Source organism: Aquarana catesbeiana, linkage group LG02 (genome assembly GCF_042186555.1).
Source record: "Aquarana catesbeiana isolate 2022-GZ linkage group LG02, ASM4218655v1, whole genome shotgun sequence".
NCBI lineage: Eukaryota > Metazoa > Chordata > Amphibia > Anura > Ranidae > Aquarana > Aquarana catesbeiana.
Genome location: NC_133325.1, coordinates 95,569,174 through 95,585,554, shown reverse-complemented (window position 1 = coordinate 95,585,554; position 16,381 = coordinate 95,569,174). Strand labels below are relative to the sequence as shown.

The 16,381-nt window shown below is 42.7% G+C and overlaps 1 protein-coding gene across 1 annotated transcript in view; it reads right to left on the bottom strand.

The window, feature by feature from the left end:
* Positions 1-625: 625 nt before the first annotated feature.
* The window catches only part of SERPINE3 (serpin family E member 3), a 33,195-nt gene continuing 17,439 nt past the window's right edge, over positions 626-16,381 (bottom strand). Inside the window, exons 4-9 of the mRNA XM_073613237.1 lie at positions 13,441-13,638; positions 10,930-11,128; positions 9,846-9,946; positions 5,318-5,404; positions 4,153-4,236; positions 626-764 (exon numbers count right to left, since the gene is read on the bottom strand). Of these exons, the coding sequence (XP_073469338.1) occupies positions 721-764; positions 4,153-4,236; positions 5,318-5,404; positions 9,846-9,946; positions 10,930-11,128; positions 13,441-13,638 (713 nt within the window). The 3' untranslated portion in view covers positions 626-720. The remainder of the gene's footprint in view (positions 765-4,152; positions 4,237-5,317; positions 5,405-9,845; positions 9,947-10,929; positions 11,129-13,440; positions 13,639-16,381) is intronic.

The window sequence follows — 16,381 nt, the reverse complement described above, 5'->3', positions numbered from 1 at the left end:
ATGCCGGCTGTACACACGTGTACCAATTCTGAAGTAATGCCCACCAGTGTGCTGTCACACTTAAGCATATTGCTGGAGGGAAGGTGACAAAGCTGGGTCTCTAGGTAGTATCCAAATACAAACAGGCTATCTTTCCCCTTTTTTTTTTTTTTTTTTTTTTTTTTTTTTAAATCCAGCAATTGTACTGTGGTATATCGGTCGGCACTAGACCCTCTCCTACTTTTCTGATGCATTTCTCCCAGATAGTGATTATGCTGCCATTGGGGAGAAATGCACTGAAGAAGTACTAGTGGGTCTGCCGTTGAGCAGTATGTCAGTCTGTTTTTAGAATTTGCACTACTTGTAATGAAGCTTGTTTTATATCTAGAAACATGAAGGAAGTGCAGCCTGTTTGTATCTGGTGGCTACTGCAGGGAGGAACGGATCCCAGTAGGTATGCACCTGTGACTGATGGATGAACTGCATAACCGCCCTCTGCTTTCTGCTTCGATTTCCAAGTAAAAAAAAAATTAGTGAGAGAACCAACTAGTTCAAAACCAGCTCTTGCATGGTTTACTTTAAAAAAAAAAAAAAAGGCAGACATCTTTTATATATAAAAAGCATCACTGATTTATTAACACAAGTATCTATAATACATTTCAGTATTCACAGAATGTGAATCCTTTAATAAATACAACAGGTCTCTGATTTCTCTTCTCAAAGAAAGCTTAGAATGTATATTTAATGCAAGGGGTTGGTGACCCTCCCAATGAATAGCACTGATCCTGAAATGACAACATAAGAAAACACAAGTTAGAGGCAGGGATACGGGATGAAATTTAAAACAAAGAATACACATGCTCAAAACTAAAGTATTGAATTTATCTAAGATAATTATGCCCACCCATGGACAGGTAATGCTTTGTAATAACACTGGGGTTGATTTACTAAAACTGGAGAGTGCAAAATCTGGTGCATCCCTGCTTAGAAGCCCATCGGCTTCCAGTTTTTTTGTCAAAGCTTAATTGAACAAGCTTAAGTTCAAAGCTGATTGGCTAACATGCATAGCTGCAGCAGATTTTGCACTCTTTGGTTTTAGTAAATCAGCCCCACTCTGTCATTTACAGTATATTAGGCACCGTTCACATCTAGGCACTGCTTTTTTATGGGTGTTTTTTTTTTGTATTTGTTTTTTTTTTTGCATATTGCAGGCGTTTTGAAGTGGACAAGTCACCAATGAAAAGCAGTAAAATGCTCATGTACCTTTTTTTTTTTTTTTTTTTTTTTTTTTTTTTTTTTTTTTTTTGCAACTGCGTTTTGCTTAAGGCGACAGAATGCTCAGATGTGAATGGGGGCCATTGAAATTAATGGGATTTGTCTTGTTGGGCGTTTTAGGGCCGAGGTTTAGAGCAGAAAGAAAATCGCCCAAAAATGCCTAGATGTGAACAGAGCCTTAGGGTGAGCAGCTCAGATGTTAAAAGCCAGGTGTGTTAGCGGCCATCATGATTGATGTAGGAGTTACTACTGGGGACATTATTTGTTTAATAAAGGACTTGTCAAAAACTGTCTCCTGATTTTCTTACACTTTACTGTTTTTTTGGGGTGAATGGGTAGAGATAATATGTATACTCCTTTATATGGGGGCCTCCTTTCTTAAAGGGGGCTTCTAAATTCAGATGAGCCCCCTGCCCACTCACCCCTACAACCACAGCCCAGGCTTGTGGGTAGGGTTGTCCCGATACTAATATCGGTACCGAGCATTTGCGTGAGTACTCGTGCAAATGCTCCTGATGCTTGACCCGATACTTGGGTAGTCAAGGGTGATCGGTGTGTTGGTGAGGGGAGTTACAAGCACCAATCCCCCTGTATAGATTTCAATATAGCAGCTGTAAGCCGATTCTCTTCCTCTCTTCCCCTCACTCCCTTGCAGCTTTCAGCTGCTATATTGAAATCTATACAGGGGGATCGGTGCTTATAACTCCTCCCACCACCACACCGATCACCCCTGACTGTCCCTGCATCCTCCTCCGGTCCCCCTCCATGCTCTGCTCCCCCCTCTGTCTTGGATCTGTCAGGATAGGGAGCGGTGGAAGAAGCCGGTAAATCTGTCATTTACCGGTGCCTTCCTTTTCCAAATGAACAGTCAGTGATCCCTAACTCTGTTCATTTATAACTGAGCATTGTAATCTGTGTTTATGCTGCTTCAGTTTATGACTGGAGAGGAGCCTCTGTCTCCTCTTCATTCATCTTCAGTGCAGCTGAGGCTACAGAGAAAGGGACTGGGGAATCTGTGTCCCCCCCCCCCCCAATCCTTTGGGTTTGCACCACTGTGGTCCAACTTGGGCAGGATTTCAAGCCATTGATTTGAATGAAAGTTGGATCATCATCTTCATCTTAACTGATCCGACTTGTGCTATGCGACTTGTGCTTTGAGATGAAGTGTATACAATGTTAGCAATGTAAAATCCCCCCCAAATCCATAGCAGGTCCTTTGAGTCTGATATGGATCTTGAGGGGGAACTCCACACTAAAATTAAAAAAATGCCACGTGCCCCCCCCCCCCAAAATTCCATACCAGACCCATGTTAATGGGGGCTTATCGGAATCTGGAAGCTCCCTTTGAGATGGGCCGTCCCCCTGTGTAAATGATTATGGGCTATATTTTACCCCTACTCATTCACCCCCCCCCAAAAAAAAAGCAGTGTAGTGTAAATAAAAACATGAGATGGTTTTTGACTAGTTATTTTTTTAACAGAGGACTTATGTCCCTCCCCCCTATGTAGATCTAACGTCAATCGCGATGTCTTCCGCAGCTGACCTAAAAAATAAAATGCTCCTCCAATACTGGCTCCCTCCATTCTGTCAGCTCTTGTGTCTTGACAGTTCTTATATAGCAATAGGGTGTGGCTATCAAGTGACATCACTGACCTGGGCATGGTGAGTTTGTGACGTCACAAGGGGGCAGGGTCTCAGTTATTTCACCACAAGAACTGTCAGACACGGGCGCTGTCAGAATGGCAGGAGAATTTGACTGAGTGTTCCTCCTTTCCTGACCAACCAGGCTGCATGCTTGGATAAGGGTCTGGTATGGATTTTGTGGGGGACACCATGCTTTTTTTTTTTTAATTTTATATTTTGGCCTGGGGTTCCCCTTAAAATCCATACCAGACCAAAGAATCTAGTATGGTCTTACCCCAAGCTCGTTTTTTTTTTTGGATAAATTTGGCGTGAGGTTTCATCCATTCCTGAGCCAAAGGAATTGATTTGATTGGTCAAAGGACACGTCTCAATTGTCTCAAAATTGTATCAAAATTGGAAGTCAGAACTGAAGTCGCAGAGCAAAGTTGGATCGAAAGTCGTCCGCCCTTTGAGATCAGTGTGAACATAGCCTTATTTTGTAATAAAATTGTGATGGTTGACTTTGAAATACAAAAAGTGCTGTGTTAAAGCAGAACTAAACTCATCAATTTAAAGTAGAACTATAGACAAAACTTTTTTTTTTCAATTTGAATAGAGCAAGAGAAAGTTATAACCCGTCATATTTTATTTTTATTCTTTTTTCATCTGTGTCCCATTTTGGAGATTTCCCCCTCACTTCCTGTCTCATAACAGGAAGTGAGAGGAAATTCTTGCAAATTAGGGAAATCCTTTCGGGACCCCAAGGTCATCAAAACTAGCGTCCCCATTGGAAGATTTCCCCTCTTTCCTGAGGACAACTCAAAATGTGGGATTTTCTTTACTTTCAATGATAATGGTAAAAAGGACAAATATAAGAGGGTGAATTTCCATAACTGGCACAAACGGCAATAGGTGTTGCAATCCTCATTCACACTATCCAAAAACCAAAAAAAAAAAGGGTTTGCCTTTTAGTTTACTTTAACATTTTCCCCAAAATTGTTACATTCACGGCATGCTGTAAAATTAACTCTGCCCCAGTTGCTTGTGTTCTTAACCAAACTTGCATCTTCCTTGGCTGTAAAGGATAGGAGGGTTTAGTTCAGCTTTAATATTAGTACATATACTTTGTGTGTATATAAAAACTTTTTTTTTTTTTTACATTTTGTCCATAGTTCTATTTTAATATATGAAATAAAGATTTCCTCCATTTCTTGGGATCACAATATTTCTGGCATGAAACAAAAAAAAACAAACAAATTAAGACAAGTACCATACCTGAGCTTGCTTGCCTTAAGAAAAAAAAGAATGGTCTGTCTGCTTTAAATACAGGCATGCGGGATCTCTTCAGCAACACCATGGCTGTACAAAAAGAGAGACATTTAGGCATGCAGCTATACAAAACATTTTACAGAATCAGAAATGTAAGAAAACTATTGACTCTCATGACCACAGGACTTTTTCACACTGATGGCCGATGGGGGGGGGGGGGACTGTGTTACCACCCCTGGTCGCCCACCAGAATTCGACAGCCTTTTGGGGCTGTACACATGCTGCAGCTATTTTAACTGGGCCTGCAGAGTTTGACAGGTGGCATCGACGATCAAACTCTCCTGCTGCGATCAATGTGCTCACAGTTGTAGTGCACACTCATAATGTAAAATTTCTGTTCAGCAAAAGAAAAAAAATAAGTAAAAAAAAAAAAAAAAAAAAAAAAAAGCAGTAGTGCCTCCTTAACACGTGCCAGGGACTGCTATACTGTCCTCTGGAAAGCAATCCACTACAGATTGCCTTTCAGAGGGCAATAAGCATTACTGCAATTTGGCATGCTTGAAATGCTGCGTAGAAGTTCAGCCTAAAACTAACTTAGGCTTGGTTCACACTAGTGCGGGCTGTGTGTTCGAGTTGCAGGAAACACACCTGCAGCTGAATCGCACTGCTCTTGCGGGAAGCGTGGGGCTGCCATTCTTTCTGAATGGCAGCCCCACGCATCTCAGCCCGCAGTGCGATTGCGGGTACGTGGACCGCAGGGAAACTATTTCCCTGTGGCCGCGTTTTTAAAAATGTGCATGGCACAGCAGCCCATTCAATGAAATGGGCTGCCGTGCCTGAGCAAGCGTGGGCTGCATGGCCTGCACTAGTGTAAACCAAGCTTTAGTCTTCGAATGCGGCTGCAAGTAGATTTAAAGCAAAAAATGCTATACATAGCTTTTCTGCAGCCGATCTGGTCTTGTCTCCAGCGGCGGATGCTGTGTGGAAGAGACAGCCAACAACGGCTGAGAAGTGACATCACCCATAGACTTACTATGGGGCTTCCGTTGTCAGCTGCCTCTACTGCACATGCCAAGTTTTGTAGTATTGAATTATAAAAAAACAAATCACAAAATTAAAAAAAAAAACCCTTTAATTTAGATTAAAAAAAATTGTACTACATTTTACAAACCTGTAACTCCTGAGGCTCTTGTTCCTCCTTCTGCCACTTCAATTTCCGCTTTATGAATGGCTTGAGAGACATACACATTGCTATCCTCTGAAAGAAAATGTTTGAGGAACATTACATTTTTTATTGCACTGACACCTGTTTTGACCAATGCCAAAGCAAACATTTTGGATATTAATAATACAGGTATGTAAAAGTTGTCTGCAAATTTATTAAATAAAATTCAGTTAAGCAATACAGTTTTTTGGGATAATGAACACAAGATGACCGGTTTTATACTTTATAATAATGATGGTGCGCTGTTCAAATGAATAATGACATCTACTTTCATTAAATATACATTTATTTTTCATACATCATGGGACACAGAGTCTGGCTAATATTCATTACCTATTGGGTTATACTCCATCTCCAGGTGAATGGTCACTGGTAGACCAAAGGTCTTCAGACAGGAAGTGATCCCCTATATAACCCCTCCCACACAGGAAGCACTTCAGTGTTTTTTTTTTTTTTTACCAATGTCTGCAAGGTGGATGGCATGGTCTGTTTGAGCCCTCTGAGCTCCAGGTCTCTAGTCCTACAAACGGTTCTTAACCACTTGCTGACCGCCGCATGCCGATGTACGTCCCTACTTTGGGGATGGATATCGTTATGGCACCAGCTAGCTGCCATAACCCCTGGTATCCCCGTGTTGGGCCGGAGGTTGGCTACAAGATAAAAGTGGCCTCTGCGGCAGATTCGGCGCGAGATCACTTTTATCGGTGGCGGGAGAGGGGCCCCTCCCACCTGGATCCAGTGCCCTCCGCCGTTTACCGGAGCTGTTGGCAGAGGCAATCGCGTCTGTCCCCTTGCTGGGTATAGAGATGAGTGAGGGGAAGATGGGCCCCCCCCGTCTCCACACCATAGCAGGGCGGAAGCGTCTTCAAAACGTCACTTCCGCCCATACGTCTTAAAGGCATATTTTGCTGTTGTTATTTTTTCAAATGACAATTTTTTTTTTTTTATTGCATTTAAGTCCAAATATGAGATCTGAGGAGTTTTTGACCCCAATCTCATATTTAAGAGGACCTGTCATGCTTTTTTTCTATTACAAGGGATGTTTACATTCCTTGTAATAGGAATAAAAGTGACCCAATTTTTTTTTTTTTTTTAAAACAGTGTAAAAATAAAATCAAGTAAAATAAATAAGAAAAACATTTTTTTAAACGCCCCATTCCGACGAGCTTGCGCGCAGAACCGAACGCATACGTGAGTAGCGACTGCATATGAAGATGGTGGTCAAACCACACATGTGAGGTATCCCTGCAATTGTTAGAGCGAGAGCAATAATTCTAGCCCTAGACCTCCTCTGTAACTTAAAACATGCAACCTGTAGAATTTTTTAAACGTTGCCTATGGAGATTTTTGAGGGTAAAAGTTTGACGGCATTTCATGAGCGGGCGCAATTTTCAAGCATGACATGTTGGGTATGAATTTACTGGGCGTAACATTATCTATAAAAAAAATGGGCTAACTTTACTGTTGTGTTTTTTTTTTTTTTTTAATTAAAAAAAAGTGAATTTTTTTTTTTTAAAAGTGCGCTTGTAAGATCACTGCACAAATACGGTGTGAAAAAAAGTATTGCAATGACCGCCATTTTATTCTCTAGGGTGTTAGAAAAAAAAACACAATATATAATGTTTGGGGATTCTAAGTAATTTTCTAGCAAAAAAAAAACTGTTTTAAACATGTAAACACCAAAATCTCAAAACGAGGCTGGTCCTTAAGTGATTAAATGAATCAAGGGATTGACCGATCTGATCCATTTGACACAGGGTTTATATGCTTAGATAAATGGTACCCGAGCCTCAAAAAGAAGACCCAAGATCCTGCAAGGTTTTGCCTGTAATGCGGCCTCCGGGCGCTGGACCCTGCAAAGTGGAATCCTGGACACTACAGCGCTAAGGCATTCCCGCAGGGTGCTGTACAGGTCCAAGGGAGTGGACCCTAAACATGAAAAGGGTACCCAGTCCTTGAAGGTCCTCAAGTGACAGGAACCCGCCGTGATGGGTGAAGTTTGGGCTCTAAGTTTCTAAGCTGCCCTGCGCCTGGACGGGTAAGTGAAACCCCTTTACTTATGAGTGTGAGGTGTCCCAGTGATTGTAACAATCAGTCAAGCTAGCTAGAGGCTGGAATCCCATGTGCGGTGACCATACAGGGGAGTTTTGGGCTAGCTGTGGGTGTTTGCAAAGTGTACCTTTTTTTGCTTGTGTCTGGCTGTTTTTTTACCTGTATGATGGTGCACGACGGTGCGCCATTTTGCCTTGGTTTAACATGGCACACGTGCATTCTGAGAAGTGCTGCTGTACTCAGCAGTTGTTGTTTGGTGGCCGTGGCGCACGTGCATTTGCAAAAGCACCGCTGGACTTGGCAGTTTGTTTGGCGGCCATGGCGCACACGGCTTCGCCGCACATGTGAGATTCGCGTCATATGCGAATACAGCCATGCCCTTTGCCGGGACCATGCACGTACATGCGCACGCATGCACAGAACGTTCCGGTGCACACCAAGCACGGCCCTAGCTGGGTTAGAGCACAGGATTGCCTCTATACCGCACGGTGGCAAGAAGCGTGACGGATCCCCCCTCCCTGGAGCCTCCTAGTTTGGAGCAGAAATGGGTTGAGGATGGGGAAGAGCTAAAAGCTCAGGATTCTGTGGAGGGCCTGGTGGATGAGTCTGCTTCTGAGCAATCTGGACAAAAAGATATCCTGTTGATGTCTGCCTCTCAGTCACAGAGGTTTTCATCCTGACTGACCGAATTGGTTCATTCTGCCTTTAAGTTGCCTCTTAAAAAAGCAGAGGCGACTGAGCCCCCCTGGTCCTCTTGGGATCCCTGAGGCCTCTTCAGTCTGCACAGACTTTCCCCCTACACCCCTGCTGGAACAGGCGGTGTATGCGGATTGGGAACATCCTGACAGGATTTTGTTCCTCTTAAGAGGTTTTCGCTTTTTATAACCCATGGATGAAAAGTTTGTTAAAGGGAGCATGCCAGCCATAGATGCAGCAGCCTCTTCCTTAAACAAGAACTTAAAGGTGTTGTAAACCCTTGTGTTTTTTCATCTTAATGCATCCTATGCATTAAGGTGAAAAAACTTCTGGCAGTAACCGGCCCCCATTTTACTCACCTGAGCCCCTTCATCCCCTCGGCGGAGACGCGCTTTCCCTCTTTGCACAGGGTCCTGGCTATTGATTGAATAGATTGATAGCAGCGCAGCCATTGGCTCCCGCTGCTGTCAATCAAATCCAATAATGTGGGGGGCGGGGCCGAGTCAGGCATTCGTGTCTATGCATGCAAATGCTGTACTCAAGAGCGCACCCCCAAGGTAACCCCCCTCCCCCCCTGGGAGAGCGCTTCTCCTAGAGGGTTTTCTGATGGGAGGAGGAGCCGCGAGAGCCACTGAGGGACCCCAGAAGAGGATGATCAGGGTCACACTGTGCAAAACAAACTGCACAGTGGAGGCAGGTATAACATGCTTGTTATTTAACCACTTGTCAACCGGCTCCTGTACATATACATCAGCAGTTTAAAGATGGATATCTCGGTAACGGCAGCAGCTGCTGCCACAACCGAGGTGTCCATCTTTTTGGCCGGCGGTTCTGTTTAGGATAATGGTGGTCTCTGTGGTGGATTCACAGTCAGATCATCGTTATAGGCGGCGGGAGAGGGGCCACCCCCCTCCCGCCACTCTCCTGCACCCTCCGTGGCTGGGTATGGAGACGAGTGAGGGGAAGATGGCCCCCACCTGTCTCCATACTATAGCAGGGCGGAAGCGATGTCAAAACGTCACTTCCGCCCATACGTCTTAAAGGGCCATTTTTTTGTTGATAATGTTATCAAAAAAATACTGGAGGAACATTTGCATTCATCAGGCAGGAAGCTGCGCATGGGACGTACTTCGACATTCCAACGTGACAATGATCCAAAACACAAGGCCGAGTTGCCTTGTCATTGGCTACAGCAGAATAAAGTGAAGGTTCTGGAGTGGCTATCTCAGTCTCCTGACCTCAATATCATTGAGCCACTCTGGGGAGATCTTAAATGTGCAGTTCATGCAAGACAGCCCAAGAATTTACAGGAACTGGAGGCTTTTTTCCAAGAGGAATGGGCAGCTTTACCAACTGAGAAGACAGAGCCTCATCCACAAGACTTCAAGTTGTCATTGATGTTAAAGAGGGCAATACACGGTATTAAGAACTGGGGTATGTAAACTTTTGATCAGGGTCATTTGGGTAGTTTCTGTGCTCATTATGATTTAAAACACAGTTGATTGATAATAAATGGTTTCAGCCAAACACTAACCATGAGTGCAAAAAGTTTGTGTTATCAATCATATTCTCTGAAAAATGGCCAGGCAATCATAAATTCGGCCAGGGTATGTAAACTTATGAGCACAACTGTATATATATATATATATATATATATATATATATATATATATGTGTGTATATGCATATATAATATATGCATGCGCAAAATTAAAAAAGAAATTACCTGACATCCCTTTAAAATCAGCTTTCCTTGGATCAAACAGATCCAAGACTCCCAGGGCTGGTAATAACAACTTTAAGTCACTGTGGCTTTCCAATTTGAATCTGTAAGTACAAATCAAACAAGTAATAGTAAGGTACTGTGTCAGTGCATGGACATGGCATTAATAATGCAAACTATAAGAAACCGTTCAACTGAGAAATCGTGGGGGTTGCAAGCACAAACTCCAATACTAATGTGATAAACTCAACGGAATAACATTCTGTTCAGCCTGAAATATTTTCTTTAATTGAGCAGAACATTACTCCATAAGTGCTTTACGGTTTATAACCTTGTTGGCAAAAAGTCTTATCGTTTCAGGTTTTAAGAATGGAATCGCTAAGCTACATCATATTTGGGTTTGGAAATAAAAGATTATTAAACTAGATATGAGGCATATAAACATTTTGTGCAGTAAATGTGTTCTCTGTAAAAAAGAAACAAATTATATTTCTCTCTCCTGCTAGCGACTGTTTCCTCTAGTGACATTGGGTTTGGTGGGAAGGACCATTGAGAGCTTCGGCAGGCCAGGAGATCAACAATCCCAAAAGTACTTATTTTTTTAAGAGACTTCATCGAGGGATTTTTGGCTAACAAATCAGTGTTTGGGCAGCAGTGTTTCCTTTATTTTTTACAGGGAAACCTTTCCTTTTACTGACAAATCAAAGTTGGCAACCAAATAGATCCACCCAAAACAGATATTTAAGGTATTGGTATGACAATTGGTTTGATATTCATTCAACTTCCTATATCTCTCTGGGATTCCAGTTGTGAGATCTCCCTCCAAGATCTCTGTCCTGACACATTGCATTATGAATCCAAGCAAAACAATCTAATTCATCTAGCTGCATGCTGGACAATATAAGGCAAATTGCTCAATTCTTGATTAAATCCCATCAGATTCGTTTTGGCAAACTCATTGACAGAGTGCCAGAGAGATATAAAAATTTGGTGGAGAATTTATTTAATATACGAACATCCACTTATTAGTGATATATCAGCTTTGAATGGACTTACTATTTTAAAACATTCTTTCATATATTACTACCTGGGCATAAAGATGTCCATTTTGAATTTCTTCATGGTGCTGGTCCACAGTGCTATGCTCTTTGATGTCAAGCTTGCTTCAATAGAAGATAATGGTGTATTCTTGTCTGTGGGCCGTACCACAAACATACTGACTGTATTCCCTAGGTAAGGCAGCTCCACTATTGTAAACTTCTCAAAAGAAGTGGTTTCAAACTGGCCTGGAGAAGTATATACAAAATGCACATTATGAGCAAAACTATACAGTGGTGGTGCTGCTGCGTTCATGACCCTCCAGTACTCCCTCATTGGTCCTCCTGAACTTGATAAATATAACTTTTGCTAAATATAATAATTTCTCCCTCCTACAGATTTCTGAAAGTGAGGAGGAAAATGGTGTCAGATCGTGCAACAACACAGGATCACACATAACAGCAATTACGGTATCTTTGACATTGTTCATGCTGTCTGTTGGTTCACAAACATTTGCAAGCTAATTAAATTTGCCACTGAAAAATTGGTGATAAAAAAAGCGCAGTACATTACAGCAGCCCATCACGTTCAAGTTTATTAAATCAGTTAAGATATGATTTATTGGTTGACTTGTCATGGGTAACTGCATTTTTCACATTAGCATTAATGTTTGCAATGCTGTAAGACAGGAACACTAGTGTTAGTAATGCCGCCAAGTTCTGGTGGTTTTAAATCCTCATATGGGGAGAGCTCCCCTTGCTTCTTGCCCTGGTGACACCAAGACAAGAAATTAAGGGTTGAGAGTGTCACCACAACAGGAAGACACAGAGTAATAAAAATTGGATATACGTTCTAAACCAGTGGTCGGCAACCTTTTCAGGCAATTTTACAAGAAGTAGACAACTGGTTTGCAATTAAACAAAAGTGTACCGCAGTTGTAATCTCAATTTTTGCTCTCATAATTTAGCTCCAGTTCACACTGCCGCGACTTGTTATGCAATTTGAGAGTGTAAAGTCGCATGACAAGTCGCGCCCCATTAACGGCAATGGAACCAATGTAACTCAAGTCGCTTCGACTTAGAAAAAGGTTCCCGCACTACTTTTGGTGCGATTTCAACATGACTTGTATTGACTTCTGTTAAAGAAGTTGTATGCAGGCCACGATCAATTTGCACAGGGATGTCAGATTCAAAGTCGTGCGACTTTGAAACCGCGGCAGGGTGAACAAGGGACTACCTGCTAATGGCAAATTAAACATAATAATAATAATAACAACAATTATTATTATATTTACTGGTGCACACAAAACATGTCCATATTTACCATTAATATATACTAGCCCCAGTGCATGCACCTTCGGAACGTATATCAGCTCTAGTTCATGCACCTCCATAACTCAGACCAGCCTTCAGATCTAAGATCAGTCACAATGAATGCACCTTTAGCAAATTCAAGCACCTTCACGCCCAAGATCAGCCCCAATTTATATACCTTCTGACATCAGATCAGCCCCAATTCATGCATCTTCAGACCCCAGATAAACCTCAATTCATGCACCTTCAGACCTTAGATCAGCCCCAATGCATGCACCTTCAGACCTCAGATCAGCCCCGATGCATGCACCTTCAGACCTTATATCAGCCCCAATGCATGCACTTACTGGCAGCAGCCTCTACACTGCTTTTATGGTCTAATGCTGAGCTGTTCTGGCAGAGCATTGAGAGGGAGCTTCCCTGGGCTCAAAGGTGGTGGGGACGCCCCTTGCTCCAGATCAGTAACTAGTACTCTTCACGTCTGCTCTGACAGCTACCGCTGTCACTCCATGCTCTACCATGCCCATTCTCCACCTCATCCACCTACAGCGGACACAAAAAGCACAGCCTGCATGTGCAACTACGGTCTAGCTGTTAAAAAGCAAGCAATTGGCCAGTCATGTGCAGTGCACACTTAATGCCAACCATGTGAAGCAGGAGTAAGGGGGCAGAAAATGGTTACAGGGCAGTACATACATTAGCAGCAGGGGAGGGGGGCGCAGTTTCACATCCTTGCCCTGGGCACTGGACGAACTTCTCCCAGCAGTGATTGGCCTCTTTGTGCCTTCTGCATTTTCCTAGTGGCTATTAAGGCAGACTATTCTATTGATGGCCAAGTAGTAAAGTGTGAGGGGCAAGAGTGTTTGACCAGAACCAACACTCTCTGGAAGTGTCAGAGTTATGTCAGAATGGTCACATTTGAGGTCCCCAAAATTGAACCAGCCGCCAATAATTACTGTAGATTACTGGCCAGTCCAAAGAAAAACCCAGATAAGGAATAGTGGAAGCAATGCTCATAGTAACAAAAAAGATGCAAACCATCAGCAGATAAATGACATTTGAAGTCGGTTCCTTTTCCTCCAGGAAGAAAAGAACAAGGTTAACAGAACATCTCAACATTATATTTTTATTGTCAAACTAAAATACAACAAAGAGCTGTCTAAAAAGGGGGTATAGGTGCTATTTTATATTTATAAAATATAATTCCAATCCATGCAGTATTTATTGTATAATCTACTCCTCCTTACCATAGTTAACATCTGCAGTTTGATGCATCATAGGAACTTTGACCACCGATCCATCGGTACTGATAAAAGGCAATGTCTGTGTGTCTGTGAAGGAGAATTTGGTTTTCCACCGGCTTCTGAAATACATTGTGCTCACAAGTGTGATCTGTGTAAAACCTGGCACCAAAGGTTCACAAGGCACGAGAGTCTGTATCCCACCTGTATGGAAAGCAGGCATCAGGCTTTTACTAATTACTTCTTGAAATGACTGACACTATAATCATACTTTTATGTTGTATCTATCAACTATACACTTCAGGTTTGATTCACAAAGCATTCACATCAGGATAGGAATCCTAATTTTAAAAAAAACGACAGTGATTTTCAACTGAGGCCAATGAGATTTGAGAATAAGGGCTCATTTACACTTGCTTCGGCTTCAACACACATTAAAGCACCTACCGCTTCAACATGCTTTTATGATGTGTTTTTGTTGCTTCGGTGGTACTTCGTTGAAGATTTGGTGATGCTTTGGGGAAGCTCCTGTTGAAGCTTAGCAGATGTCCTGTGTGTGTGGATATCTCATACCTGCAATTTCTCCAAAACAAAGCAAAGCTAAGGCTGAAGTAAACCCTCTCAACAGCTACAGGTGCTTCAAGCGAGCTTTGCCATAGACTTCTATAGAGGCTTTGAGTACGCTGTGAAGCACCACTAAAGCGTCATGGGGTATAGTTTTTGAAGCAAAGCAAATGCAAGGTGTAAACAGGACTGTAAGCTAACCATTTTATTTAATGACAGGAGCTTTGACTGGTGTTCAGAGAGCTTTAAGGGCTAGTTTACACTTGCTTCAAAACAAAGCTTTGAACAAGCTTTGTTAAAGCTCTCTGAATGCCAGTCAAAGCCCCTGTCACTAGATAGAAAGGTTAGCTTGCAGTCCTATTTACACCTTGCATTTGCTTTGCTTCAAAATGTATACCCCATGTCACTTTAGAGGTGCTTCAAAGTGTCTTCAAAGCCTCCATAGAACTCTATGACAAAGCTGGCTTGGAGCACCTGCGGCTTTTGAGAGGCTTTAATTCAGCTTTAGCTTTGCATTGTTTTGGAGAAATTGCAGGTATGAGATTTCTACACACACAGGGCATCTGTCAAGCTTCAACAAAGCTTCAAAAGATCATCACCGGTGCTTCACTGAAGCACCACCAAAGCTTCATTAAAGCACCACCGAAGCTTCATCGAAGGACCACTGAAGCATCAAAAACACATTATAAAAGCATGTTGAAGCAGTAGCAAAGCCTGTCTGAAGCCTTGTTTTGAAGCAAGCGTAAACTAGCCCTTACTGTCACGTGGCTAAACTAAAGATACTTTTCCAGGTGTTTTTTTAATTTGTAGGTATTGCCTTGTGAATGTGTAGACTAAGTGGTACCTTTCCCTTGTGACCTTTTGCTCCTCCTTTCATATCACTGCCAAGCAAGTCTGAACCAAAAGAAAAAACACTGCTTCCCTACCTACTTCCCTGCTACCTTTTGCTTAAATTCAGTATTTTCGTTAACTAGGAAATAATGGCATCCAACGCTGTATCCTGGCCTAGGCCGACAAGGCCCAGGCCTAGGGCAGCACTTTGCAGGGGGGCAGTATGGAAAGAGTCCCCTCCGGCTTGCGCTGTTAGTGTAGCGCCAGTCTTATGTGGCGGACTGGGTCTGAGAGGCAAATTAGTCTAGCACCCTCATAAAGCGGCCGCATTGCTTCTGGTATGAAGTCAGCCGGCATTCCGCAACTTGGGGGGGGGGGGGGGCGCGGGGCGCTTCTAATTTTGACTGTCCTATCATCCTGGACCACAAACCCTCCTCACTGTGCTTTGTATTCTGCTGCACCATTGGCATTGTTATATCTTCTTAGTCCTCTCCATAAAATTATCAGAAATTTGTGCTTAAAGTAGAACTATAGGCAACACTTTCCCTTAGAGCTAGTGTCCCCACTCGAAAATTTCAGGGCGGGACTTAAACAGCAAGGGGTGTGTCCTTGACAGGACAGGGTGGGACATATTTAAATTAGGGGGTGCACGAGTTTAGTCAGGCCTAGGGCAGCACTAGTCTACACATGATTTACGTAGAGAAAAAAAAGAGTTCAGCCACTGTATCCTGGACTGCAGCTCCTATCTGTGTCTCAGCCACATGTGGAAACAAGAGCTGGGACTAGGAAGACCACCTTATAAGTAAGGGCTGTTGTACAAATAAAAGGGGGGGGGGGTTGTGGCTGTGTACGTGTGTGTGTGTGTACATGTCTGTGTGTGTGTACGTGTGTCATATACAGTATGTCACAAAAGTGAGTACACCCCTCACATTTTTGTAAACATTTTATTATATCTTTTTATGTGACACCGACGAAAGGACACTTTGCTACAATGTAAAGTAGTGAGTGTACAGCTTGTATAACAGTGTAAATTTGCTGTCCCCTTAAAATAACTCAACACACAGCCATAATGTCTAAACCGCTGGCAACAAAAGTGAGTACACCCCTAAGTGAAAATGTCCAAATTGGACCCAAAGTGTCAATATTTTGTGTGGCCACCATTTTTTTTCCAGCACTCCCTTAACCCTCTTGGGCATGGAGTTCACCAGAGCTTCACAGATTACCACCGGAGTCCTCTTCCACTCCTCCATGACGACATCACTGAGCTGGTGGATGTTAGAGACCTTGCGCTCCGCCACCTTCCATTTGAGGATGCCCCACAGATGCTCAATAGGGTTTAGGTCTGGAGACATGCTTAGCCAGTCCATCACCTTTACCCTCAGCTTCTTTAGCAAGCTGAGGGTAAAGGTGAGCGACCATTTTGAAAAAAGCACAATATTTTTACTTTTTGCTATAATAAATATCCCCCAAAAATATATAAAAACATTTTTTTTTTCTCAGTTTAGGCCGATATGTATTCTTCTACATATTTTTGGTAAAAAAAGCGCAATAA